At 44.0% G+C, this 27,419-nt stretch overlaps 1 protein-coding gene across 1 annotated transcript in view; it reads left to right on the top strand.

Moving 5' to 3' along the window:
* The window catches only part of SLC30A6 (solute carrier family 30 member 6), a 40,907-nt gene that overhangs the window by 1,016 nt on the left and 12,472 nt on the right, over positions 1 to 27,419 (top strand). The window contains exons 2-9 of the mRNA XM_038740259.1: positions 2,667 to 2,753; positions 4,998 to 5,082; positions 16,120 to 16,162; positions 16,423 to 16,488; positions 18,819 to 18,899; positions 20,946 to 20,981; positions 23,069 to 23,163; positions 25,635 to 25,683. Coding sequence (XP_038596187.1) covers positions 2,667 to 2,753; positions 4,998 to 5,082; positions 16,120 to 16,162; positions 16,423 to 16,488; positions 18,819 to 18,899; positions 20,946 to 20,981; positions 23,069 to 23,163; positions 25,635 to 25,683 — 542 coding nt within the window. The remainder of the gene's footprint in view (positions 1 to 2,666; positions 2,754 to 4,997; positions 5,083 to 16,119; positions 16,163 to 16,422; positions 16,489 to 18,818; positions 18,900 to 20,945; positions 20,982 to 23,068; positions 23,164 to 25,634; positions 25,684 to 27,419) is intronic.

Below are 27,419 nucleotides of genomic sequence, written 5' to 3'. Positions count from 1 at the left end.
GCCCATCCGCCAAGCTATCTCTCTTCCTCCCTTCAAAGCCCTACTGAGCGCTCACCTCCTCCAGGAGGCCTTCCCACACTGAGCCCCCTTTTTCCTCTCCTCCTCCCCATCCCCCCCGCCCTACCTCCTTCCCCTCCCCTCAGTACCTGTATATATATATTTGTACAGATTTATTACTCTGTTTTACCTGTATATATTTACTATTCTATTTATTTTGCTAAGGATGTGCATACAGCTTTAATTCTATTTGTTCTGCCGACTTGACACCCGTCCCACATGTTTTGTTTTGTCGCCCGTCTCCCCCTTCTAGCCTGGGAGCCCGTTGTTGGGTAGGGACCGTCTCTATATGTGGCCGACTTGTACTTTCCAAGCGCTTAGTCCAGTGCTCTGCACACAGTGAGCGCTCAATAAATACGATTGAATGAATGAACGAACGTGCATATAGCTCTAATTCCATTTATTCTGACAAACATTATTCTGTTTATTTGGCACCTGCCCACATGGTTTGTTTTGTTGTCCGTCTCCCCCTTTCATTCACTCAGTCGTATTTATTGAGCGCTTACTATGTGCAGAGCACTGGACTAAGCGCTTGGGAAGTACAAGTGGGCAGCATCTAGAGACGGTCCCTACCCAACAGTGGGCTCACAGTCTAATAACAATAATAATAATAATGGCATTTATTAAGCACTTACTATGTTCAAAGCACTGTTCTAAGCACTGGGGGAAATACGATAATACTAATAATGGCATTTATTAAGCACTTACTATGTGCAAAGCACTGTTCTAAGCGCTGGGGAGGTTACAAGGTGATCAGGTTGTCCCACAGGGGGCTCACAGTCTTAATCCCCATTTTACAGATGAGGTCACTGAGGCCCAGAGAAGTGAAGTGACTTGCCCAAAGTCACACAGCTGACAATTGGCGGAGCCGGGGGTTTGAACCCATGAGCTCTGACTCCAAAGCCCGGGCTCTTTTCCACTGAGCTGCTTGTGTCGGCCAACTCTGTTATCAAGCGCTTAGTACAGTGCTCTGCACATAGTAAGCGCTCAATAAATACGATTGATTGATTGATTATCGGATTGTACCCTCCCGGACGCTTAGTACAGCCCACAGTAAGCACTCGATAAAAAAGGTGGATTGATTCCGACTTCATCTTCAAAGCCCTTTTTGAAAGTCCCCCTGGGTTCACTTTCTCTCCAGCCGACTCTGCCACGTTATAATAATAATAACGGCATTTATTAAGCGCTTACTATGTGCAAAGCACCGTTCTAAGCGCCGGGGAGGTTACAAGGTGATCAGGTTGTCCCACGGGGGGCTCCCTGTCTTCATCCCCATTTTCCAGATGAGGGAACTGAGGCCCAGAGAAGTGAAGTGACTTGCCCAAAGTCACACAGCTGACAAGTGGCGGAGCCGGGATTTGAACCCGTGACCTCTGACTCCAAAGCCCGGGCTCTATCCACTGAGCCACGCTGCTAAGTTTAGGTCAACTTAGGATAGTTGATCTAAAACGTTATAGGGTTTAGAGCTTGGGAAGTGTTGGAGAAAGCTCTGGCCGATAGCACGGACTGCCCGAAAGACAAACAGGTGGATTTTAGGGCAAATTAAACCAAAATGGTCTGTGGAAGGCCAGGTGACTCGACTTAGATTAGCATATTTTGGACACATCATCAGGGGGGTTAATTCTTTGGAGAAGACACTAATGTTAGGAAAAGTCCGGGGAAAACGTGGAAGAGGCCGACCGATGGATAGATGGAGACCATATAATGGAAGAACCGTTAGAAAGATTGCAGATTATGGCAGAGGACAGGACGCTCCGGGGAAAGTCTATCCACGGAGTCGCTTTGAATCGGAAGCGAGTCGACGGCACTTAATTATAATAAAAAGTGGTGAGAGACATGGATGAATAATAATAATAATAATAATAATGGCATTTATTAAGCGCTTACTATGTGCAAAGCACTGTTCTAAGCGCTGGGGAGGTTACAAGGTGATCAGGTTGCCCCACGTGGGGCTCACAGTCTTAATCCCCATTTTACAGATGAGGCCCAGAGAAGTTAAGTGATTTACCCAAAGTCACACAGCTGACAATTGGCAGAGCCGGGATTTGAACCCATGACCTCTGACTCCAAAGCCTGGGCTCTTTCCACTGAGTCACGCTGCTTCTCTAAGCTATCTTGGGGTGGTTTGAATTTTTACGGCCACATCAGGTGGCCTTATCTTAACACATTTTCATCTTTTGGATGTCAGACTTCTATGTGGTTAGCTTCAGAGAAGCGGTGTGGCTCAGTGGAAAGAGCACGGGCTTTGGAGTCAGAAGTCATGGGTTCGAATTCCGGCTCCTCCACGTGTCTGCTGTGTGACCTTGGGCAAGTCACTTCTCGGAGCCTCGGTTGCCTCATCTGTAAAATGGGGATTAAGACCGTGAGCCCCACGTGGGACGACTTGATCACGTTGTATCCCCCCCAGCGCTTAGAGCGGTGCTTTGCACATAGTAAGCGCTTAACAAATGTCATCATTATTATTATTATTATTTAGACTCTAGCTGTAAGAGGCTGTCTGCTGCAGTGATCGATACCATGAAAAAAGGGAAAAGGGTTTTCTAGAAATTACGTGGCGTTTGTAGATGCGAAAGAAATACTTATTTGGGCTCTTTTGTTTGTCTTTAAAGGGGACAATACATCTGTTTCGCAAAACACAAAGATCTCTCATTGGCAAGCTATCGCAAGAATTTAGGCTCGTTGCTGCTGACAGAAGGGTAAGTTAATTTTTCTAATCAAGGCCTGATTTTAAGTGGGATATGACTAACGGGAATTGACCTAAAACTGAAATTCCCTGAAAGCATAATCAATTTTTCTCCTCCTTCTATTATTACAACTACTATAGTATTATAATAGTATTCTCCAATATGCATACAATAGGCATTTTCAATGTAATACATTACAACTACTATAGAAGTATAATAGTATTCTCCAATATGCATACAATAGGCATTTTCAATGTAATACATTACAACTACTATAGAAGTATAATAGTATTCTCCAATATGCATACAATAGGCATTTTCAATGTAATACATTACAACTACTATAGTAGTATAATAGTATTCTCCAATATGCATACAATAGGCATTTTCAATGTAATACAACTACTATAGTAGTATAATAGTATTCTCCAATATGCATACAATAGGCATTTTCAATGTAATACAATGCAATATATTATGTAGTACCTACAAGAATACCAGGGCCTGCTGCCCATCTCTTCTGGAGGTATTTTAGCTTTAAACACCCAAGTTTTCCACTTTTATTGGTAGGATTAAGTCTCACCACGGACCCGTATAACAAATAATTTGTGTTCCGGCAAAGTCAGGGAAAAAAAATTCACAAAAGTAAAAGAAAATAATATAGTGCATAAAGAGTGTGGTAAAGTATTTTAAAATTGTAGTCTTTAGCGTCTTAAGCCAAAGTGTTTAGTCTTAAACAGATAAAAATCCGTTTATCTGAAAGACTCGATGATTTAAATGCCTTGAAATTCAGGTTTTTCTCTCCGCGAATTAATCTCAGTGACCAAATGAGTTAAGAAAGGAAAACATATTGATCTTTTGTTGGGACCTATGTATTTTTGAAACATTTTTCACTTGAAAGTAAGTACTTTGTAAGTAAAGTTAAGGGGATAATCCTATTAGATCCCTATACCGTAGCCATAATTTTGTGGAAAATGGCCCACAGAACTGTCCCTGAATTTAGTGAGGATGTGGGAAAGTATGTCACTTTAGAATTATTCTAAAGAGAACCAGGGTGAAGGGGCACCAACTTTGGGGACGACGAGGATTTTGGTCCCTCGGAATCGGGACTTGAGGAGGCAAGGCCTTTAACTTGGCCCCCCAACTTTTTCCCAACCCACAAGAAGCAGCGTGGCTTAGTGGGTAGAGCACGGGGACCTGAGTTCTAATCCCGGCTCCGGGCGTCCTTGGGCCCTGCACACGGTAAGCGCTCAATAAACACGATTGAATGAATGAATGAAATCACTTCGCTGGGTCTCAGTTACCTCATCTGTAAAATGGGGATGAAGACTGTGAGCCCCCCGTGGGACAACCTCATCCCCTTGTAACCTCCCCAGTGCTTAGAACCGTGCTTGGCACAGCGTAAGCGCTTAAAAAGTACCATAATTATTTATTATTATTAACCCTGGATGCAGAGGGGAATGGGCGTGGCCAGCCTCAGGGCAAGTTGTGGGCAGGGATTGTCACTCTTTATTGTTGTATAATAACAACAATAAATGTGTTTATTGTTGTAATAATAATGTCATTATTATTACAACAATGTGCAATAATAATGATGGCGTTTATTATCATCATCATCATCAATCGTACCTCAGGGCAAGTTGTGGGCAGGGATTGTCACTCTTTATTGTTGTATAATAACAACAATAATAATGTCATTATTATTACAACAATGTGTAATAATAATGATGGCATTTATTATCATCATCATCATCAATCGTATTTATTGAGCGCTTACTGTGTGCAGAGCACTGTACTAAGCGCTTGGGAAGTACAAATTGGCAACATATAGAGACAGTCCCTACCCAACAGTGGGCTCACTATGTGCCAAGCACTGTTCTAAGCGCTGGGGAGGTTACAGAGTGATCAGGTTGTCCCCCCAGGGGGGCTCACATGCCATTATTATTATTATTATTCCAAATGACGACGTCATATGGATGTCCATTTAAACCCCCGGACCTAGAAGGTTTCTGTGGGGACCCCCGATTGTTCCCACGAATTTACCATCAGAAACTGGCCCTAATTCAGTGTGACCCGCTGCCGTATTTTTCCCTAGCCCTGCCTGCCGAAGCCAGGTCTCCTCTTTGCCCTCAAGGTCCAAAGGAAAAGGTGACCCCTCGGCCTGGGTTTATTGCGTGTTTAATTCAGCCGGAAAAATAAAAATGTCATCGGCGTCTGTAGAGTTTTGCAAGCTAAATGTGTTTTTCTCATTTGCAGTCCTGGAAGATTTTACTCTTTGGTGCCATAAATTTACTATGCACCGGATTCTTGCTGATGTGGTGCAGTTCTACAAACAGTATAGGTACGTTACGGCCTGGATTTCTAGAAGACTCTTCTTTGCTCTCTTTTAGCTTTCTGATCCTGGATGCCAGAAGAAGTCACTGAATTTTATCTGGGTTAATCTTCCTAATCTAGAATTGTGTTTTAGATGGGGTTGTTTTTTTTTTCATTTAGAAAGTTACTTTTAGGAAATAGAAGGAAATGACTTACAATAATATGGTTTTTTTTTTGATCGGGACATATGGTCTGGAATGGTGCTTTTTTGAAGGTGTTCTCTTTTATGTCGTGGCAATTACAGCGTTCAATATCTTTTTGCAATTTTGTTAGTTCGCAACGTTTCATCACCATTTTGTCCCGTAAATAAGGAAGGTGGATGGGATTTTCTTGTGACTAGACCAGTCTTTTAAAAATAATTTCAATATCCAACTGGTTGGCAACTTGTACTTCCCAAGAGCTTAGTGCAGTGCTCTGCACACAGTAAGCGCTCCGTAAATACGATTGAATGAATGAATGAATCCTATGCACACAGTAAGCGCTTAATAAATACGATTGAATGAATGAATCCTAAAAAATTTTCCCTGCCCGTTTGCCGTGGGGGAAACGCAGTTTGCTTTTTCTAATAGAATTTGAAGTTATTTTCATTTTGTCAGGGGCCATCATTGATTAAAACCACCCAGCTGTGTGTGAAATGCTGTGGGGAGTTATAAAGGAAGTGGAAGATAGAATCTTACTGGCGTTCCCTACCTAATTGGGAATTTAGAACCAAAATATATACAGGCATATAGTCCTCTAGACGGTAAACTCGTTGTGATCAGGGAACGTGTGTCTATTTTATTGTTGTATTGTACTCTCCCGGGCGCTTAGTATGGTGCTCTGTGCAGCAGTAAGTGCTCAATAAAATACAGTTGATCAATCAATCGTATTTATTGAGCGCTTACTGTGTGCAGAGCACTGTACTAGGCGCTTGGGAAGTTGTTTGATATGAAAGAAATATAGAAGCAAACAACTACAGAGATTGAGAGATTATCAGAGAGGTGGACAAGAAAGGAAGAACCCTAATAATACTAATATTGGTATTTGCTAAGTACCCACTTTGTGCCAAACACTTTACTAAGGGGTAGTCACACAAATAGAAACTTATATGTTGCCAACTTGTACTTCCCCAGCAGAAACATATACGGGCATATAGTCCTCTAGACGGTAAACTCGTTGTGGTCAGGGAACGTGTCTATTTTATTGTTGTATTGTACTCTCCCGGGCGCTTAGTATGGTGCTCTGTGCAGCAGTAAGTGCTCAATAAAATACAGTTGATCAATCAATCAGTCGTATTTATTGAGCGCTTACTGTGTGCAGAGCACTGTACTAGGCGCTTGGGAAGTTGTTTGATATGAAAGAAATACAGAAGCAAACAACTACAGAGATTGAGAGGTGGACAAGAAAGGAAGAACCCTAATAATACTAATATTGGTATTTGCTAAGTACCCACTTTGTGCCAAACACTTTACTAAGGGGTAGTCACACAAAAAGAAACATATATGTTGCCAACTTGTACTTCCCCAGCGCTTAGTCCAGAGCTCTGCACACAGTAAGCGCTCAATAAATACGATTGAATGAGTGAATGAATGATGTGCTGAAACTTTGGGGCCTAGCCCAGCCCTAAGAAACATATATGTTGCCAACTTGTACTTCCCCAGCGCTTAGTCCAGTGCTCTGCACATAGTAAGCGCTCAATAAATACGATTGAATGAATGAATGATGTGTTGAAACCTTGGGGCCTAGCCCAGCCCTAAGAAACATATATGTTGCCAACTTGTACTTCCCCAGCGCTTAGTCCAGTGCTCTGCACACAGTAAGCGCTCAATAAATACGATTAAATGAATGAATGAATGATGTGTTGAAACTTTGGGGCCTAGCCCAGCCCTAAGAAACATATAGGTTGCCAACTTGTACTTCCCCAGCGCTTAGTCCAGTGCTCTGCACACATTAAGCGCTCAATAAATACGATTGAATGAGTGAATGAATGATGTGCTGAAACCTTGGGGCCTAGCCCAGCCCTAAGAAACATATATGTTGCCAACTTGTACTTCCCCAGCGCTTAGTCCAGTGCTCTGCACACAGTAAGCGCTCAATAAATACGATTGAATGAATGAATGAATGACGTGTTGAAACTTTGGGGCCTAACCCAGCCCTAAGAAACGTATATGTTGCCAACTTGTACTTCCCCAGCGCTTAGTCCAGTGCTCTGCACATAGTAAGTGCTCAATAAATACGATTGAATGAATGAATGAATGATGTGCTGAAACCTTGGGGCCTAGCCCAGCCCTAAGAAACATATATGTTGCCAACTTGTACTTCCCCAGCGCTTAGTCCAGTGCTCTGCACACAGTAAGCGCTCAATAAATACGATTGAATGAATGAATGAATGACGTGTTGAAACTTTGGGGCCTAACCCAGCCCTAAGAAACGTATATGTTGCCAACTTGTACTTCCCCAGCGCTTAGTCCAGTGCTCTGCACATAGTAAGTGCTCAATAAATACGATTGAATGAATGAATGAATGAATGATGTGCTGAAACCTTGGGGCCTAGCCCAGCCCTAAGAAACATATATGTTGCCAACTTGTACTTCCCCAGCGCTTAGCCCAGTGCTCTGCACACAGTAAGCGCTCAATAAATACGATTGAATGAATGAATGAATGATGTGCTGAAACCTTGAGGCCTAGCCCAGCCCTAAGAAACATATATGTTGCCAACTTGTACTTCCCCAGCGCTTAGTCCAGTGCTCTGCACACAGTAAGCGCTCAACAAATACGATTGAATGAGTGAATGAATGATGTGCTGAAACCTTGGGGCCTAGCCCAGCCCTAAGAAACATATATGTTGCCAACTTGTACTTCCCCAGCGCTTAATCCAGTGCTCTGCACATAGTAAGCGCTCAATAAATACGATTGAATGAATGAATGAATGATGTGCTGAAACCTTGAGGCCTAGCCCAGCCCTAAGAAACATATATGTTGCCAACTTGTACTTCCCCAGTGCTTAGTCCAGTGCTCTGCACACAGTAAGCGCTCAATAAATACGATTGAATGAATGAATGAATGATGTGCTGAAACCTTGGGGCCTAGCCCAGCCCTAAGAAACATATATGTTGCCAACTTGTACTTCCCCAGCGCTTAGTCCAGTGCTCTGCACACAGTAAGCGCTCAATAAATACGATTGAATGAATGAATGAATGACGTGTTGAAACTTTGGGGCCTAACCCAGCCCTAAGAAACGTATATGTTGCCAACTTGTACTTCCCCAGCGCTTAGTCCAGTGCTCTGCACATAGTAAGTGCTCAATAAATACGATTGAATGAATGAATGAATGATGTGCTGAAACCTTGGGGCCTAGCCCAGCCCTAAGAAACATATATGTTGCCAACTTGTACTTCCCCAGCGCTTAGTCCAGTGCTCTGCACACAGTAAGCGCTCAATAAATACGATTGAGTGAGTGAATGAATGACGTGCTGAAACCTTGGGGCCTAACCCAGCCCTAAGATTGGAATTTGTAACCTACCAAAAACGTGGTTGGGCCTAAAGGACCTAAATTGGATCTGCACCATTTGGGCACTTGGAATTCACCCAATCCTCAGTCCCACAGCGCTTAACGCATGTTCTCTGTCATTTATTTATTTATATTAACGCCTATCTCCTCCTCTAGACCGTAAACTTGTTGGGGACAGTAAGGGTGTCGATCAGCTCTGTCGTATTGTCCTCTCCCGGGCACTTAGTACAGTGCTGTCCACGCAGTAAGCATTCAATAAATACCAGCGCGAAGCCGCGCGGCTCAGTGGAAAGAGCCCGGGTTTGGGAGTCAGAGGTCGCGGGTTCTAATCCCGGCCCCGCCGCTTTTTAGACTGTGAGCCCACTGTTGGGTAGGGACTGTCTCTATGTGTTGCCAATCTGTACTTCCCAAGCGCTTAGTACAGTGCTGTGCACATAGTAAGCGCTCAATAAATACGATTGATTGATTGATTGTCAGCTGTGTGACTTGGGGCGAGTCACCTCGCTTCTCTGGGCCTCAGTAAAATGGGAATTGTGAGACTGCGAGCCCCACGTGGGACAACCTGATGACCTTGTCTCTCCCCCCAGCGCTTAGAACAGTGCTTGGCACACGGTAAGCGCTTAACAAATACCATCATCATCATCATCGATTGATTGATGGATACAGGGATCCTCCCTATCTGTGAAGCAGCGTGGCTCAGTGGAAAGAGCCCGGGCTTTGGAGTCGGACGTCGTGGGTTCAAATCCCAGCACCACCAACTGTCAGCTGGGGGACTTCGGGCGAGTCACTTCACTGCTCTGTGCCTCAGTTACCTCATCTGTAAAATGGGGATTGAAACTGTGAGCCCCCCCATGGGACAACCTGGTCACCTTGTAACCTCCCCAGCGCTTAGAACAGTGCTTTGCACATAGTAAGCACTTAACAAAGCGCATTCCCTTCAAGGCCCTGCTGAGAGCTCACCTCCTCCAGGAGGCCTTCCCAGACTGAGCCCCTTCTTTCCTCTCCCCCTCGTCCCCCTCTCCATCCCCCCGTCTTACCTCCTTCCCTTCCCCACAGCACCTGTATAGATGTATATATGGTTGTACATATTTATTACTCTATTTATTTATTTATTTATTTATTTTGCTTGTACATTTCTATCCTACTTATTTTATTTTGTTGGTATGTTTGGTTCTGTTCTCTGTCTCCCCCTTTTAGACTGTGAGCCCACTGTCGGGTAGGGACTGTCTCTATGTGATGCCAATTTGGACTTCCCAAGCGCTTAGTACAGTGCTCTGCACATAGTAAGCGCTCAATAAATACGATTGATTGATTGATTGATTGATTAACAAATGCCATCATTATTATTATTATTATTATTATTATTATTATTATCATTTCTGAAGGGGCCAGGGTCGACTTCTGCCTGGTGGGCCTGTTCGGTTGACCTTCGCACATTGGGAGCTCCTTTTCGGCTCCCACCACCATCATCCTAGTAGCTGATGGTGGCAACCGGTTCAAACCTGAGCCCCACTGGGTCGTGACCTCGCCTTCAGGGGACTGTAGAGCGGGACATTCCTGGGATGATTGGAATAACTGGAATGGGGCCGTGATACGGAAAGACTTCCTGGAGGAAAGGAGTTTTGAGCTCCTCGTTTGCGCCTCTCGGCTAGCGTCCTGGCACTAGGAAAAATAAACGTTAGTGAATTGTTGCTCTAGAAGGAGACCGGGGATGATATAAGGTACTTGAATATAGATGAGAAGCAGCGGGGCTCGGTGGAAAGAGCCCGGGCTTGGGAGCCAGAGGTCATGGGTTCCAATCCCAGCCCTGCCACTTGTCAGCTGGGTGATTTGGGGCAAGTCACTTCACTTCTCTGGGCCTCAGTTACCTCATCTGTAAAATGGGAATTAAGGCTGTGAGACAACCTAATTACCTTGTATCCCCCCCGGTGCTTAGAACAGTGCTTCACACATAGATGGCACAAATGCTATTATTATTATTATTATCATTATTATTATTATTATTATATTTTCAACTCAGGTCTCACACAAACATTGATTTAATTAGTGGGACAACCTAACTACCTTGTATCCCACCAGCGCTTAGAACAGTGCTTCGCACATAGATGGCACAAATGCCATTATTATAATTATTATTATTATTATTATTATTATTATTATATTTTCAGCTCAGGTCTCACACAAACATTGATTTAATTAGTGGGACAACCTAATTACTTTGTATCCCCCCCAGCGCTTAGAACAGTGCTTCGCACATAGATGGCACAAATGCCATTATTATTATTATTATTATATTTTCAACTCAGGTCTCACACAAACATTGATTTAATTAGTGGGACAACCTAATTACCTTGTATCCCCCCCCCCAGCACTTAGAACAGTGCTTCACACATAGATGGCACAAATGCCATTATTATTATTATTATTATTATTATATTTTCAACTCGGGTCTCACACAAACATTGATTTCATTAGTGGGACAACCTAATTACCTTGTATCCCCCCCCAGCGCTTAGAACAGTGCTTCACACATAGATGGCACAAATGCCATTATTATTATTATTATTATTATATTTTCAACTCAGGTCTCACACAAACATTGATTTCATTAGTGGGACAACCTAATTACCTTGTATCCCCCCCCAGCGCTTAGAACAGTGCTTCACACATAGATGGCACAAATGCCATTATTATTATTATTATTATTATTATATTTTCAACTCAGGTCTCACACAAACATTGATTTCATTAGTGGGACAACCTAATTACCTTGTGTCCCCCCCAGCGCTTAGAACAGTGGTTCGCACGTAGATGGCACAAATGCCATCATTATTATTATTATTATTATTATTATATTTTCAACTCAGGTCTCACACAAACATTGATTTCATTAGTGGGACAACCTAATTACCTTGTGTCCCCCCAGTGCTTAGAACAGTGCTTCGCACATAGATGGCACAAATGCCATCATCATTATTATTATTATTATTATTATTATTGTATTTTCAACTCAGGTCTCACACAAACATTGATTTAATTAGTGGGACAACCTAATTACCTTGTATCCCCCCGAGCGCTTAGAACAGTGCTTCGCACGTAGATGGCACAAATGCCATTATTATTGTTATTATTATTATTATATTTTCAACTCAGGTCTCACACAAACGTTGATTTAATTATTGGGACAACCTAATTACCTTGTATCCCCCCAGTGCTTAGAACAGTGCTTCGCACATAGATGGCACAAATACCATCATCATCATTATTATTATTATTATTGTATTTTCAACTCAGGTCTCACACAAACATTGATTTAATTAGTGGGACAGCCTAATTACCTTGTATCCCCCCCAGCGCTTAGAACAGTGCTTTGCACATAGATGGCACAAATGCCATCATTATTATTATTATTATTATTATTTTTTTTTTTTCAACTCAGGTCTCACACAAACATTGATTTAATTAGTGGGACAACCTAATTACCTTGTATCCCCCCCCCCCCCCCAGCGCTTAGAACAGTGCTTCACACATAGATGGCACAAATGCCATTATTATTATTATATTGTTATTATTATTATATTTTCAACTCAGGTCTCACACAAACATTGATTTCATTAGTGGGACAACCTAATTACCTTGTGTCCCCCCCAGCACTTAGAACAGTGGTTCGCACGTAGATGGCACAAATGCCATCATTATGATTATTATTATTATTATTATATTTTCAACTCAGGTCTCACACAAACATTGATTTAATTAGTGGGACAACCTAATTACCTTGTGTCCCCCCCAGCGCTTAGAACAGTGGTTCGCACGTAGATGGCACAAATGCCATCATTATTATTATTATTATTATTATTATATTTTCAACTCAGGTCTCACACAAACATTGATTTAATTAGTGGGACAACCTAATTACCTTGTATCCCCCCAGTGCTTAGAACAGTGCTTCACACATAGATGGCACAAATGCCATTTTATTATTATTATTATTATTATTATTATTATATTTTCAACTCAGGTCTCACACAAACATTGATTTAATTAGTGGGGCAACCTAATTACCTTGTATCCCCCCCAGCGCTTAGAACAGTGCTTCGCACATAGATGGCACAAATGCCATCATCATTATTATTATTATTATTATATTTTCTACTCGGGTCTCACACAAACATTGACTTACATCCATTTTCAAGAGGCTTTCTGTCTTCTCTTCCATAAGTAAACATTCCCATCTACTCAGGGAATTTGGAATACTACGTGGCAGACGCTATATACTAAACACTGGGGTAGATTCGATCAGAGAAGCAGCGTGGCTCAGTGGGAAAGAGCCCGGGCTTTGGAGTCAGAGGTCATGGGTTCAAATCCCAGCTGCGCCACTTGTCAGCTGGGTGATTTTGGGCAAGTCACTTCACTTCTCTGTGCCTCAGTTCCCTCATCTGTAAAATGGGGATGAAGACTGTGAGCCCCACGTGGGACAACCTCATCACCTTGTATCCCCCCAGCGCTTAGAACAGTGCTTTGCACATAGTAAGCGCTTAATAAATGCCATTATTATTATTATTATTCAAGCTAATCAGGTAGCTCACATAGTAAGTGCTTAACAAATACCATAAAATAGGTAGACAGAGCCCAAGGTCAGGGCCGGGACTAGGATTTTGTGGTCCGAGACTTAGTGGTACCCCTTCCTTCCTCTCCCCCTCGTCCCCCTCTCCGTCCCCCCATCTTACCTCCCTCCCTTCCCCACAGCACCTGTATATATGGATATATGTTTGTGCATTTTTTTTACTCTATTTAATTTGTACATATCTATTCTATTTATTTTATTTTGTTAGTATGTTTGGTTTTGTTCTCTGTCTCCCCCCTTGTGAGCCCACTGTTGGGTAGGGACTGTCTCTAGATGTTGCCAATTTGTACTTCCCAAGCGCTTAGTCCAGTGCTCTGCACATAGTAAGCGCTCAATAAATACGATTGATGATGATGATGGTATCTCACAGTCCTCTGGCAGAGACGTCGAAAGAGCGGAACTACAAGCCCCTGCTGTATTTCGGGGAATAAGCCTCCCAAACTTCGGTTCTGTGCCCCCCAAGAGCCTCTCGTCACTGTTGGGGAGAAGCAGGCCCAGAATGACCTTCAGATTGGTAATCCCTCGCGCCCAGCCCTGTGTTATCCATCCTAAAGTAGCTCCGCTCCAGGCAGTCAATGATCCGTGCTGGAAAATACTGGAATTCTTCACCTGTGTCTTATTAAGTACAGCCACAGAGAGGGAGTGGGGACTAGTGGAAATAATCAATCAATCAATCAATCAATCGTATTTATTGAGCGCTTACTATGTGCAGAGCACTGTACGAAGCGCTTGGGAAGTACAAATTGGCAACACATAGAGACAGTCCCTACCCAACAGTGGGCTCACAGTCTAAAAGGGGGAGGCAGGGAACAGAACCAAACATACCAACAAAATAAAATAAATAGGATAGAAATGTACAAGTAAAATAAATAAATAAATAAATAAATAGGGTAATAAATATGTACAACCATATATACATATATACAGGTGCTGTGGGGAAGGGAAGGAGGTAAGATGGGGGGATGGAGAGGGGGACGAGGGGGAGAGGAAGGAAGGGGCTCAGTGTGGGAAGGCCTCCTGGAGGAGGTGAGCTCTCAGCAGGGCCTTGAAGGGAGGAAGAGAGCTAGCTTGGCGGAGGGGCAGAGGGAATGGGGGCATTCCAGGCCCGGGGGATGACGTGGGCCGGGGGTCGACGGCGGGACAGGCGAGAACGAGGTACGGTGAGGAGATTAGCTGTACATATTTTATGGTTGTACATATTTTATGGTTGTACATATTTATTACTCTATTTATTTTACTTGTACATTTCTATCCTACTTATTTTATTTTGTTGGTATGTTTGGTTCTGTTCTCTGTCTCCCCCTTTTAGACTGTGAGCCCACTGCTGGGTAGGGACTGTCTCTATGCGATGCCAATTTGTACTTCCCAAGCGCTTAGTACAGTGCTCTGCACATAGTAAGCGCTCAATAAATACGATTGATTGATTGATTGATTAGCGGTGGAGGAGCGGAGGGTGCGGACTGGGCTGGAGAAGGAGAGAAGGGAGGTGAGGTAGGAGGGGGCGAGGGGATATACACAGGCCTGGGAGAAAGAAGGACCTGGGTTCTAATTCCGGCTTTGCCACTTGTCTGCTGTGTGACCTTGGGGAAGTCATCATCATCATCAATCGTATTTATTGAGCGCTTACTGTGTGCTGAGCACCGGACTAAGCGCTTGGGAAGTCCAAGTTTGCAACATAGAGAGCCAGTCCCTACCCAACAGTGGGCTCACAGTCTAAGAGGGGGAGACAGAGAACAAAACCAAACATACTTACAAGAGAAGCAGCGTGGCGCAGTGGAAAGAGCCCGGGCTTTGGAGTCAGAGGTCATGGGTTCAAATCCCAGCTCTGCCACTTGTCAGCTGTGTGACTTTGGGCAAGTCACTGCACTTCTCTGCGCCTCAGTTCCCTCATCTGTAAAATGGGGATGAAGACTGTGAACCCCCCGTGGGACAACCTGATCACCTTGTAACCTCCCCAGCGCTTAGAACAGTGCTTTGCACATAGTAAGCGCTTAATAAATGCCATTATTATTATTATTATTATTATTACTAACAAAATAAAATAAGTAGAATAGATATGTACAAGTAAAATCAATAAATAGAGTAATAAATATGTACAAACATATATACATATATCCAGGTGCTGTGGGGAAGGGAAGTCACCTAACTTCTCTATACCTCAGGTACTCCTTCTGTTAAATGGAGGTTAAAGCTGTGAGCACCGTGTGGGACATGGACTGTTTCTGTCTTTATTAACCCGTTTGTACCCCGGTGCTTAGTACAGGGTCTGGCATATTCATTCGTTCAGTCACTTACTGTGTGCAGAGCACTGTACTAAGCGCTTGGGAAGCACAAGTTATGATAAGTCCTTAACAAATGCCATTAAAAAAAAAAAAAACAACAACAACAAAAAACCTGCTCCAGTCACAGTAGCCCCTTTCTCAGTGCCGTTGGTTGGCAAGTTCAGACCCTATGGGAATGCTTATAATATTGAAATTACTCATGATTAGAGAAAACATATAAATATGAAACTGTAGGATTATTTTAGTTGGCCATCTCATTTTTAGCAAGCCCAGAGAAATTGGCATAGGTAATTCCCAGATTGAGGTTCGAAGGAGGGAGACTTTTGGTTATTGGCCTGTGGATAGCCCTTAAAATTGGCTTTCTACAGGACAACAGGGCATTTCTGAAACCTGGAGAATGTCGCCTCAGGGAATGAAAATCCACTGCATACCCCACCAGTGGTTAAGCACCATAGAGTTAGAAGGCTAAGTCACAGGAGGAAGACAGTTCTTCCAAAGGTGTTGGGATCTTTTGGTAATAAAGAAATCCCAGAAGAAGTTTCGTTTTACAGGGGATGCAGTAAACATCCTGTTAAAATACCTAAAAAAATATTTTTTGTTTTGCAGCTCTAACTGCATATACGTATCTGACCATATTTGATCTCTTCAGGTACGTTTTTTTCTTTTAAATCCTATCTTCTAATTAAATGTGTTTGCATATGTAGGTATGTGTGCATATATATAAAGGCCAGTTTTTTTGTCAGGTCGCCCGGAATGGAGCCTAAATCTCTAGTAAAAGTGGTTTTTCATTTTCCATGTCTTTGCTCACGTTTCTCAGGGATTTGTGAAAACTAAAAAGCACCTGGCTTAATTTAAACTGGCTACATTTGTCCTTCCTAATATTGTCTTGTTTTCTTTGCTGTTATGTAGTTTAATGACATGTCTGATAAGCTACTGGGTAATGATGAGGAAACCGAGCCCAGTATATTCATTTGGGTAAGTAAGAATAACTTCATCTCAGGTCAAAATGTTGGCATTAAAATGAAGGGAAAAAGCCTTATGGAATCAGTCGATCAAATTTATTGACCACTTACTGTGTGCAGAGCACTGTTCTAAGCACTCGGGAAAGTATAATAGAACAGAGTCGGTAGAGGCGTTTCCCAGGAAGTAAATAACTCAGATTAGTCTCCGGAAAGAATTACCACGCCGTTAAGGTACTCAATAATAATGATTATAATGATGGCATTTATTAAGCGCTTACTATGTTCAAAGCACTGTTCTAAGTGCTGGGGAGGTTACAAGGTGATCAGGTTGTCCCTCAGGGGGCTCACAGTCTTCATCCCCATTTTCCAGATGAGGTCACTGAGGCCCAGAGAAGTGAAGTGATTTGCCCAAAGTCACACAGCTGACAGTTGGCAGAGCCGGGATTTGAACCCATGACCTCAGACTCCAAAGCCTGCGCTCTTTCCACTGAGCCACGCTGCTTCTCAAGTGCTTACTTACGTTAAGTGCTTACTATGTGTCAAGCACTGTTGTAAGCGCTGGGGTAGATAGAAGAAGCAGCGTGGAGAAGCAGCCCGGGCTTTGGAGTCAGAGGTCATGGGTTCGAATCCCAGCTCCACCACTTGTCAGCTGTGTGACTCTGGGCAAGTCACTTCACTTCTCTGAGCCTCAGTTCCCTCATCTGTAAAACGGGGATGATGACTGTGAGCCCCTCCATCGGACAACCTGATCACCTTGTAACCTCGCTAGCGCTTAGAACAGTGCTTTGCACATAGTAAGCGCTTAGTAAATGCTGTCATTATAGAAGCTAATCAGGGTGGGCACAGTCCCTGTCCCTCCTGGGGCTCGCAGTCTTCATTTGCTCTTTTACAGATGAGGTCACTGAAGCACAGAGAAGTGACGTGATTTGCCCAAGGTCACACAGCAGAGCTGCGGCGGAGGCGCGATTAGAACTCAGGGCCTTCCGACTCCCAGGCCCGGGCTCTATTCACTGAGCCGGGCTGCTTCTACATGCAGAATAGTGAAATAGTATTGAAAACTAGAAGAAATGTGCAGAGGATCCTAGGATGAGAAGCAGGGTGGATTTATAGAAAAATATTCTCCAGAAATGGCTTAAAAAAATTTACTTGTACAGTAAAGTTTAGCACAGTAATAACATTGTGCACACTATGTATGCACATTCCGTATGCTCTTTGTAGCTGCGTCTTTTAGTGACAGTAATTCATCTAGTGACAGTAATTCATTCATGGGTTCTAATCTCGTTTCCGCCGCTTGTCAGCTGTGTGACTTTGGGCAAGTCACCTAACTTCTCTGTGCCTCAGTTCCCTCATCTGTAAAATGGGGATTAAGACTGTGAGCCCCACGTGGGACAACCTTGATTGCCTTGTATCCCCCCCCAGCGCTTAGAACAGTGCTTGGCACATAGTAAGCACTTAATAAATACCAACATTATTATTATTATGGCCAATGAATATCCTCCAAGATGGTACCTGGAACCTTTCTAGTCAGACAGCACCGTGTGACGGGATTCTTGCATTCCCGGGTCTTGAGAATTAAAAAGTTGCGACAACGAAATTCTCTGTCGTACAATCTGAACATTTCTTTGAGGGAGCCAGGCACTGAGAATGAGGAATCTGATTTAGGGGAGAAAATGAGTGACGTGAGCCACTGGGAGAGGAGAGTGTCAAAGGATGGATTTTGTTCCTGAAGGCCTAGTATGTTTGGTTTTGTTCTCTGTCTCCCCCTTTTAGACTGTGAGCCCACTGTTGGGTAGGGACTGTCTCTATATGTTGCCAATTTGTACCTCCCGAGCGCTTAGTACAGTGCTCTGCACACGGTAAGCGCTCAATAAATACGATTGATGATGATGATGATGGAAAGAGGAGCCCTTGAGACGTGTGAACTGTCCCTTCTTCTCTCATCGCCATTCTCCCTCTCCCATTTAACCTTAATATCTTTTGGTCATTTGAATCAGAACTAACTAATACCGGCGTTCCCTAGTATCAAAGCCCGGATGGCCTGGAAACATGGTGTTAATTTGTGGACGATATACACCTTAGAACAGAATAAAGTTTTGTGCTCAAGTGCTGTGTTCTTTGACATTGATTTTAGTGACCTGTTCTTATCATAGCAAAATAAAGACCGAACAAAGACAGGTAGGAAATTATTTTGATTGAATAATTAGTTACTGGACCTGTTGAAATGATCACCGTCCAAGGAATAGTGACATATTAACCGTATTTATTCTGCTATGAATGTGGCTCATTTTGGTAAACAGAAATTATCACGAATTGAGCAATCTGTGTAATTTTTTTTAACTTCAGGTTTGAGAGATTAGAAGTCCTAGCAGTATTTGCTTCTACCGTTCTGGCCCAGCTGGGAGCTCTCTTTATATTAAAAGAAAGGTAAGAGTTTACCAGAGTCCTTTTTCACACATTTTCTCCCGGCCAGTTAGCGGGCACGGTTCTTCTTGTTTGAGAAGCTAAATCCGTTTTTCCTAAACTTTCAGGGAGAGAGTTTTCAAAATGACCCAAGACTGGAATTGTGTTATCACCCATCCTGAATCTGTGGAGGCTGTTGTGAATTTAATGCTTGTTCTTTTTACAATAACCACGTCTCTTTTTATGAGCCCACTGTTGGGTAGGGACTGTCTCTATATGTTGCCAACTTGTACTTCCGAAGCACTTAGTACAGTGCTCTGCACACAGCGCTCAATAAATGCGATTGATTGATTGATTGATTTATGGTATTAAGCGCTGGCTACGAGCCAGGTAAGCACTGAATTAAGCACGAGGGTAGGTAAAAGGTTGTCAGGTTGGACAGAGGCCGTGTCCCCCGTGGAATTCACGGTTTTAATCCTCATTTTATAGATGAGGTAACTGAGGCCCAGAGAAGTGAAGTGACATGCCCAAGGTCACACAACAGACTAGTCGTGGAGCCGGCATTAGGACCCAGGTCCTTCTGAGTCCCAGCCTGTGCCCTATAATAATGATGGCATTTATTAGGCGCTTACTATGTGCAAAGCACTGTTCTAAGTGCTGGGGGGATACAAGGTGATCAGGTTGTCCCACTTGGGGCCCACAATCTTAATCCCCATTTTTCAGATGAGGGAACTGAGGCACAGACAATTTAAGACGTCGCTGCTTCATGACTGCAGCTAACCTTTGAAAATTATGGGAATTAACTTGATCTTAGAGAGTGGTTCTAAATGAGTAACTCAATCATTCAGAGCAATGTTAATAATGATAATAATGATGGCATTTGTTAAGCGCTTACTATGTGCCAAGCACTGTTCTAAACGCTGGGGGGATACAAGGTGATCAGGTTGTCCCACGTGGGGCCCAAATTTTAATCCCTATTTTACAGATGAGGTAACTGAGGCACAGAGAAGTGAAGTGACTTGCCCAAAGTCACACAGTCGATAAGTGGCGGAGCCGGGATTAGAACCCATGACTCTGACTCCCAAGCCCAGACTCTTTCCACTGGGCCACGTTGCTTCTCTGTGCATGGCCACATTAATTCATAAAAATCAGTGTTCCCCCAGAGGAGCAGCGTGGCTAAGTGGAAACAGCCCGGGCTTTGGAGTCAGGGGTCATGGGTTCGAATCCCAGCTCTGCCAATTGTCAGCTGTGGGACTTTGGGCAAGTCACTTCACTTCTCTGGGCCTCAGTTCCCTCATCTGGAAAATGGGGATTAAGATTGTGAGCCCCCCGTGGGACAACCTGATCTCCTTGTAACCTCCCCAGCGCTTAGAATGGTGCTTCGCACATAGTAAGCGCTTAATAAATGCCGTCGTTATTATTATTATAAATTGCTTTCTCTGATTCCCTCCTGTCATCCTTGGGGCAGAGAAGGAAAAGGGGTAGGGAAAGGGAGCTGGGAGAGGCAGCCAGGCATTTATAATTCATGGTTATGTAAGCTCGTTGCGGGTAAGGAACGTTTTTTGCTAATTTCTGCTAATTCTCCCAATCAGTACGGTGCTGTGCACATAGGCTCGTTCTGAGCAGGGACTGTGTCTGTTTGTTGTCGAACTGTACTCTCCCAAGCGCTCACTACAATGCTTTGCACACAGTAAGTGCTCAATAAATACGATTGAGTGAATATCTGTATTTAATACAATTCTTTTCAACAATAAGAAGCAGCGTGGCTCAGTGGAAAGAGCCCGGGCTTTGGAGTCAGAGGTCAGTGGTTCAAGTCACGGCTCTGCCAACGGTCAGCTGTGTGACTTCGGGCAAGTCACTTCACTTCTCTGTGCCTCAGTGACCTCATCTGTCAAATGGGGATGAAGACTGTGAGCCCCCCGTGGGACAACCTGATCACCTCATAACCTCCCCAGCGCTTAGAACAGTGCTTTGCACATAGTAGGTGCTTATTAAATGCCATCATCATCATCACCATCAACTTTGAAATTCAAAGTTATTTACCGAAACACTTCTCGTTTATTTCTCTAGCGCCGAACGCTTTTTGGAGCAGCCCGAGATACATACGTAAGTCTTGAATTTTGATAACCGGTGAATCTGGCATTTCATTTTCCTTCTCATTTTGTGGCTTAATGAGACATCTGCTTGGAGTTAACGACCGCAGTGGCTGTTGTTAAAAGTTCTCAGGTGTCGAAATGTATTTTTCCTTGACTCCTAGGGCCCTTCAAGCGCACGATTCCAAAAGTGGGGAAAGAGGACCACCAGAGTGGACTAGCCCCTCTTTCCCCACTGCTGCAAGAGAAAGCCCGTTTCTAGACATTCCAGTTCCCAGCAGCTCAGCTTGCTTGGCCCCTCGAGTCTCTGCTACCAGACCCAAATGACCTCGTGAAAAATTTAAAATAGTATCGTGTTTTTAATATCGCGCCTGTAAATCTCACCAGGCAACTGCTGACCGTTTCGGCTGGATCCGTGCTCTCACCTACTGAAAGAAGGGCAGGGTGACCCAGCCTGACTTGTGTATTTACTCAGTCGTAAATAGCGTAAAAACGCGGGATAAAAGCGATGCCAAAATTCACTCTTAGGGAAATATCTTTAGTGCCCGCTGAGATGTTTTAGTCTCATCTCCTGCCTCTCTTCCCTGCCGGCTCTGGAAAGCTCCTGTTTGTAGTGTGGTCAAAGCACGGTGTCGGGAATTGGAAACTGAGTTCAGATTCGGGCTCGGGGACAAGTCATTCCATTTCCCCCGTCCTGCGCTTCTCTAAGCTGTAAGAGGTTGCTAGCCACCCTGATCGCCTGAGAGATGAGAGGAACCATTGCTGCCCCATTCAGCATTCACCATCTACGATTGTGGGGCAACCCCACTGGCGGATAATTTGGAAACGGGGTTATAGCCTGTGAGACTTGAGATTGTTTTGGCGGAGCAGCCTGAAACGCGCACGTAAGACTTGAATTTTGATAACTGCAGAAACCGGCAGTTTACTTTTCGTCTCATTTTGTGACGAAATGAGACGTCCGCTTGGTATTAGTGACTTCCCAAGCGCTTAGTACAGTGCTCTGCACACAGTAAGCGCTCAATAAATACGATTGATGATATTAGGGACTGCAGCGTCCGTTGCATCTTGGACACGTGTTTAGATCGGGGCGACAGATTTTCAAAAGTATCTTCCAGTCCCGCACTTCCAGGTGTTTTCCTTCTGAAGAAGGATTTTTATTTATTTATTTATTTATTTATTTTACTTGTACATTTCTATCCTATTTATTTTATTTTGTTGGTATGTTTGGTTCTGTTCTCTGTCTCCCCCTTTTAGACTGTGAGCCCACTGTTGGGTAGGGACTGTCTCTATGTGTTGCCAATTTGTACTTCCCAAGCACTTAGTACAGTGCTCTGCACATAGTAAGCGCTCAATAAATACGATTGATTGATTGATAGATTGAAGAACTCCCGGCCGTAAATTCAGGGTACAAAATTGGAAAGGAAAAACCTAGGAGCTTTGTGGATGGAGGTAGATGACCTGTTTACAGACTTGGCAACTCGCTCTATGACCTTGATCCAAATCATTCCCTATCTGACCCAGTTCCCCCTTCTGTGGAACGAGTTTCACTTACCCGCCCTTAACCTGTATCGGAGGAAAGCAAAGATTAGCGAGTTGTTGATATTTGTCAAGTGATATGAATTCCTTGGAAGGAAGGCAATATAAAAATATAAAACGTTTTAATAAATCAAACTAGAATCTCACAGAGATAAGCCCGTTCGGACTCTTCCATCAGACAGGTTTTCAGGCAGCATTTACGCGTGACCAAGTAACATCACCTTGCTGCAAAATCAGGCTCGAGTTTGTGGCTTATGACCGAATGCTCTTGTAGATTTTGTACATGTATATGTATACATATGTATACATATATACATGCATACATATATACATACATGTATACATATGTATACATACATATGTATATGTATACATATGTATATGTATTTGTATATGTAGATTTTGTACAAGGGAGACTCTGTAGGCTATTTGTTTCCGTCGTGATTCATGTAGAGCTCTGTCATTTAGTCCTGTTATTTGGCCCTAGTTCTCCATGTCCTGTGAAATTATATATTGATGTCAGGGGAAAATACCGATAAGTTTTCTTTTTTGTCTTTTCTCCAGGGGTCGATTGTTAGTCGGTACTTTTGTGGCTCTCTCCTTCAACTTGTTTACAATGCTTTCCGTTCGGAATAAACCCTTTGCTTATGTCTCTGAAGGTATTTATTTATTTTTACTTTTAACTACCGAAAGACCTAAGGAAATTCAAGGAAGACAGTAACTGTTGTCATCCAGATCTATTTAGCTCCTTTGAGAAAAATACAGGAAATCCAGTATTCTTTCTAGTCACCCCGGCAGTCTTGCCTAAAGGGGATTTTAATTCATTCATTCATCCAGTCGTGTTTATTGAGCGCTTCCTGTGTGCAGAGCACTGGACAAAGCGCTTGGGAAGTACAAGTTGGCAACATATAGGGACGGTCCCTGCCCAACAACGGGCTCACAGTCTAGAAATGTGGAGAAAGCCCTAGAGCGGGAGTCACCAATTTTTTCACCGAGCTTCGTTATGATTTCACAATAAGTAATGAGCCGTAGAAACACTTTGGAACTATCCGGCTCCAAAGTCGATGTCACTGTAGAGGCAGTGGAAGGAGAAGCAGTGTGGCCTAGTGGAAAGAGCACGGGCCTGAGAGTCAAATGACGTGGGTTCTAATCCCGCTCTGCCACGTGTCTGCTGTGTGACTTTCAGCACGTCCCTTAATGTCTGCGTGCCTCAGTTCCCCCACCTGTAAAATGGGGATGAAGACTGGGAGCCCCGTGTGGGACAGGGACTGTGTCCAACCTGATTACCTTGAATCCACCACAAGTCTTAGAACAGCGCTGGGCACATAGTAAGCGCTTAATAAATCCACAATTACTATTATGATTATTAATAGCGGAAGAGGCGGAAGAGCCAGGAGGCAGAGCCTTTCCTGGAAGAGCTGATTCTGCCCAGAAAGGGGCAGGCAGGAGGGAGCAGGGGCTGAGGGATCTGACGGCTCACTTGGAATGTTTCTTAAATTACTCAGGAGCTTCAGGAGAGGAACTATAATAATGGCATTTATTAAGCGCTCACTATGTGCAAAGCACTGTTCTAACTAGCGCAATAGAAATACAGAGATGAAATTCCAGATGGATGAACCACTTCATGTTCAGCCTGTAAAATTCATTCATTCCATCGTATTTACTGAGCGCTTACCGTGTGCAGAGCACTGCAGTAAGCGCTTGGGAAGTAGAGATGCAGTGTGGCTCAGTGGCGAGAGCCCGGGCTTGGGAGTGAGAGGTCGTGGGTTCTAATCCCGGCTCCGCCACTTGTCAACTGTGTGACTTTGGGCAAGTCACTTCACTTCTCTGGGCCTCAGTTCCCTCATCTGTCAAATGGGGATGAAGACTGTGAGCCCCCCGTGGGACAACCTGATCACCTTGTATCCTCCCCAGCGCTTAGAACAGTGCTATGTTCTTTTAGACTGTGCTTTTAGACTGTGAGCCCACTGTTGGGTAGGGACTGTCTCTATATGTTGCCAACTTGTACTTCCCAAGTGCTTAGTACAGTGCTCTGCACACAGTAAGCACTCAATAAATGCGATTGATGATGATGCTATGCACATAGTAAGCGCGCTTAACAAATGCCATCATCATTATTATTAATGTTCTGGAAACCTTGGAGGAACAAGAGATGGAAAACCCATTGAACCGGGCACTGACTGGCAGGACGGAACTGGGCCAAATATAGATCACGGTAGATCTATATAACGGTGGATTTTCAGGGCCCGACTCCACTCGGCCCTTTCCCTGGTGAGCCCAAGCCTGAAAACGGCCTCCATCTCTGCAAGCCGTTCAAAGGTTTGCCCTTTCAGCGATCGACAGACTGCCTAAGCATCATCAATCGTATTTATTGAGCGCTTACTGTGTGCAGAGCACTGTACTAAGCAGCCGCCAATGTCTTCAGAGCCCCACGGCAGAAAAGGCAACTTCATCACGCTCCTTCGAGCCGGCTCCGGAGCGCGTTTAAATGGGCATCCGTCTCACTTCCTCCCTTTCCTCCTCGTGTCTTCCTCTGCAGTTTGGGCAGCAGGAGGAAGGTGGGTGCTATCCGAGCCTGGCCTGACCACAGATGGGTTTGGCTCTCGCCAAATTATTTTTATAAATTATTTTTGACAATTTCCGTTTACCAAAATAAGCCATATTCACAATAGAATAAATACGGTTAATATCTCACTATTCCTTGGACGGGGATCATTTCAAAAGGTCCAGTAACTAATTGTTTAATCAAAATAATTTCCACGATGATAGTTCTATCGTGATCTATATTTGGCACAGTTCCTTCCTGCCAGTCAGTGCCCAGTTCAGTGGGTTTTTCCATCTCTTGTTCCTCCAAGGATCCTCGGGGCTGCGGAACTCTAGACCACAGAAGTTAGTTTCCTGTTTCAGGAAGTTTGCTTAATTCTTTCAGCTCATCGGTTTATCATTTAGGGCGGCTGAGGCGGCGGTCGTAAGCCCGTCTGTCTTCAGACTTTTCTCAGCTCACACACTGAATAATTTGCCCGGGAGGAGAGGCGGCAAATTGGAGAGTTAAGTCATTTGAAAAGCGTCGGGGGCTTCTTTTTCCTCTCTGACTGTCGGTGCTGAATAACTCTGGATCTTTTTTCCGCAGCTGCTAGTACAAGTTGGCTTCAAGAGCATGTCGCGGATCTCAGTAGGAGGTACGGTTTTTTGAGCTTTAATGACTCGTAGCTTGGAAAAGGAAACGCTTCGAGAGTCCCCGGCAGCTTAAGTTTAATCATTGATCGGGTCATTCCGCGGGTCACTAAGTGGGCCAGAAGGGACAGGAACGTCTTATTCCAACTTTCCTGTCCTCGTTGAGTTTGTAGGAATAACCTGTTCTCATGATGAGATTGGAAAGACAGGTGTCCCCCGGCCCTCGCAACGCCCCGCACTCCCCAGTCGAAGAATTCGCATTCAATCAATCAATCAATCAATCAATCGTATTTATTGAGCGCTTACTATGTGCAGAGCACTGTACTAAGCGCTTGGGAAGTACAAATTGGCAACACATAGAGACAGTCCCGACCCAACAGTGGGCTCCCAGTCTAAAAGGGGGAGACAGAGAACAGAACCAGACATACCAACAAAATAAAATAAATAGGATAGAAATGTACAAGTAAAATAAATAAATAAATAAATAAATAGAGTAATAAATATGTACAACCATATATACATATATACAGGTGCTGTGGGGAAGGGAAGGAGGGAAGATGGGGGGATGGAGAGGGGCATTCCTCTTGATGGACGACTTGTAGGCCTCAGTGTGTGTCTACCTTCGAGCAGAAGTCAACACCTCCAAAGTGTACAGTTGCTCGGAGGTGTCCCTTACCCGGCTTCGGGAAATGAGTGCAAATTTGGGGATCGAGTGCTACATTGCTTCCAGCACTGACACCCAGCAGTGGAGCAGTTTTCCATCCTCCCCTTCTAGATGGTGTCTATTGAACGCCTACCGTGTGCAGGGCACTGTACTGAGCGAATGGGAGACTGCAAATGAGACAGAAGACAAACTCTCTAGGCACGAGGAGGTCGTTTCCAATGTGATCAGACAGCTGGGGTAGGATGGATGAGGGAACGGGAACGATAGAATCGGGAGAGAGGCTAGTATGAAAAGGCCCGGAACTTCTCCCAGGGCCGGAGTGATACAGGAACTTTCAGGGCTGGGAGAGCTGCAAGTTGGTCAGTCAGTCATATTTATTATTAATAATAATTATTAGCATTTATTAAGCGCTTACTAAGTGCAAAGCACTGGGGAGGTTACACGGTGATCAGGTTGGCCCATGGGGGGCTCACAGTCTTAATCCCCATTTTACAGATGAGGGAACTGAGGCGCAGAGAAGTGAAGTGACTTACCCAAAGTCACACAGCTGACAAGAGGGCAAGCCGGGATTTGAACCCGTGACCTCTGACTCCAAAGCCTGGGCTCCTTCCACTGAGCCATGCTGCTTCTCATGCTTCTGGTACAGTGCTTGGCGCATATTAAGCGCTTAACACATACCACAGTTTTTATTATTATCATTATTTTTCCCACTTGGGGGGCGAGCTAGGAAGAGCTGAGTGGCCACTGGTCCCGTGGGTGGGTGGAGTTGCCCTTTGGACCGGGCTAGCTGCTGATGGTGGAATAGCTGGAGGCGGGGCCGGGGGGACAGTGCCGGCTATTTATTTATTTATTTTATTTGTACATATCTATTGTATTTATTTTATTTTGTTAGTATGTTTGGTTTTGTTCTCTGTCTCCCCCTTGTAGACTGTGAGCCCACTGTTGGGTAGGGACTGCCTCTACATGTTGCCAATTTGTACTTCCCAAGCGCTTAGTACAGTGCTCTGCACATAGTAAGCGCTCAATAAATACGATTGATGATGATGAGGATGGCTAAAATGCAGCTTTTATGAAGTA

Source organism: Tachyglossus aculeatus, chromosome X1 (assembly GCF_015852505.1).
Source record: "Tachyglossus aculeatus isolate mTacAcu1 chromosome X1, mTacAcu1.pri, whole genome shotgun sequence".
In the NCBI taxonomy this organism is placed as follows: domain Eukaryota; kingdom Metazoa; phylum Chordata; class Mammalia; order Monotremata; family Tachyglossidae; genus Tachyglossus; species Tachyglossus aculeatus.
The sequence above is the reverse complement of the archived record's forward strand: the minus strand, read 5'-3'. Positions and strand labels throughout refer to the sequence as shown.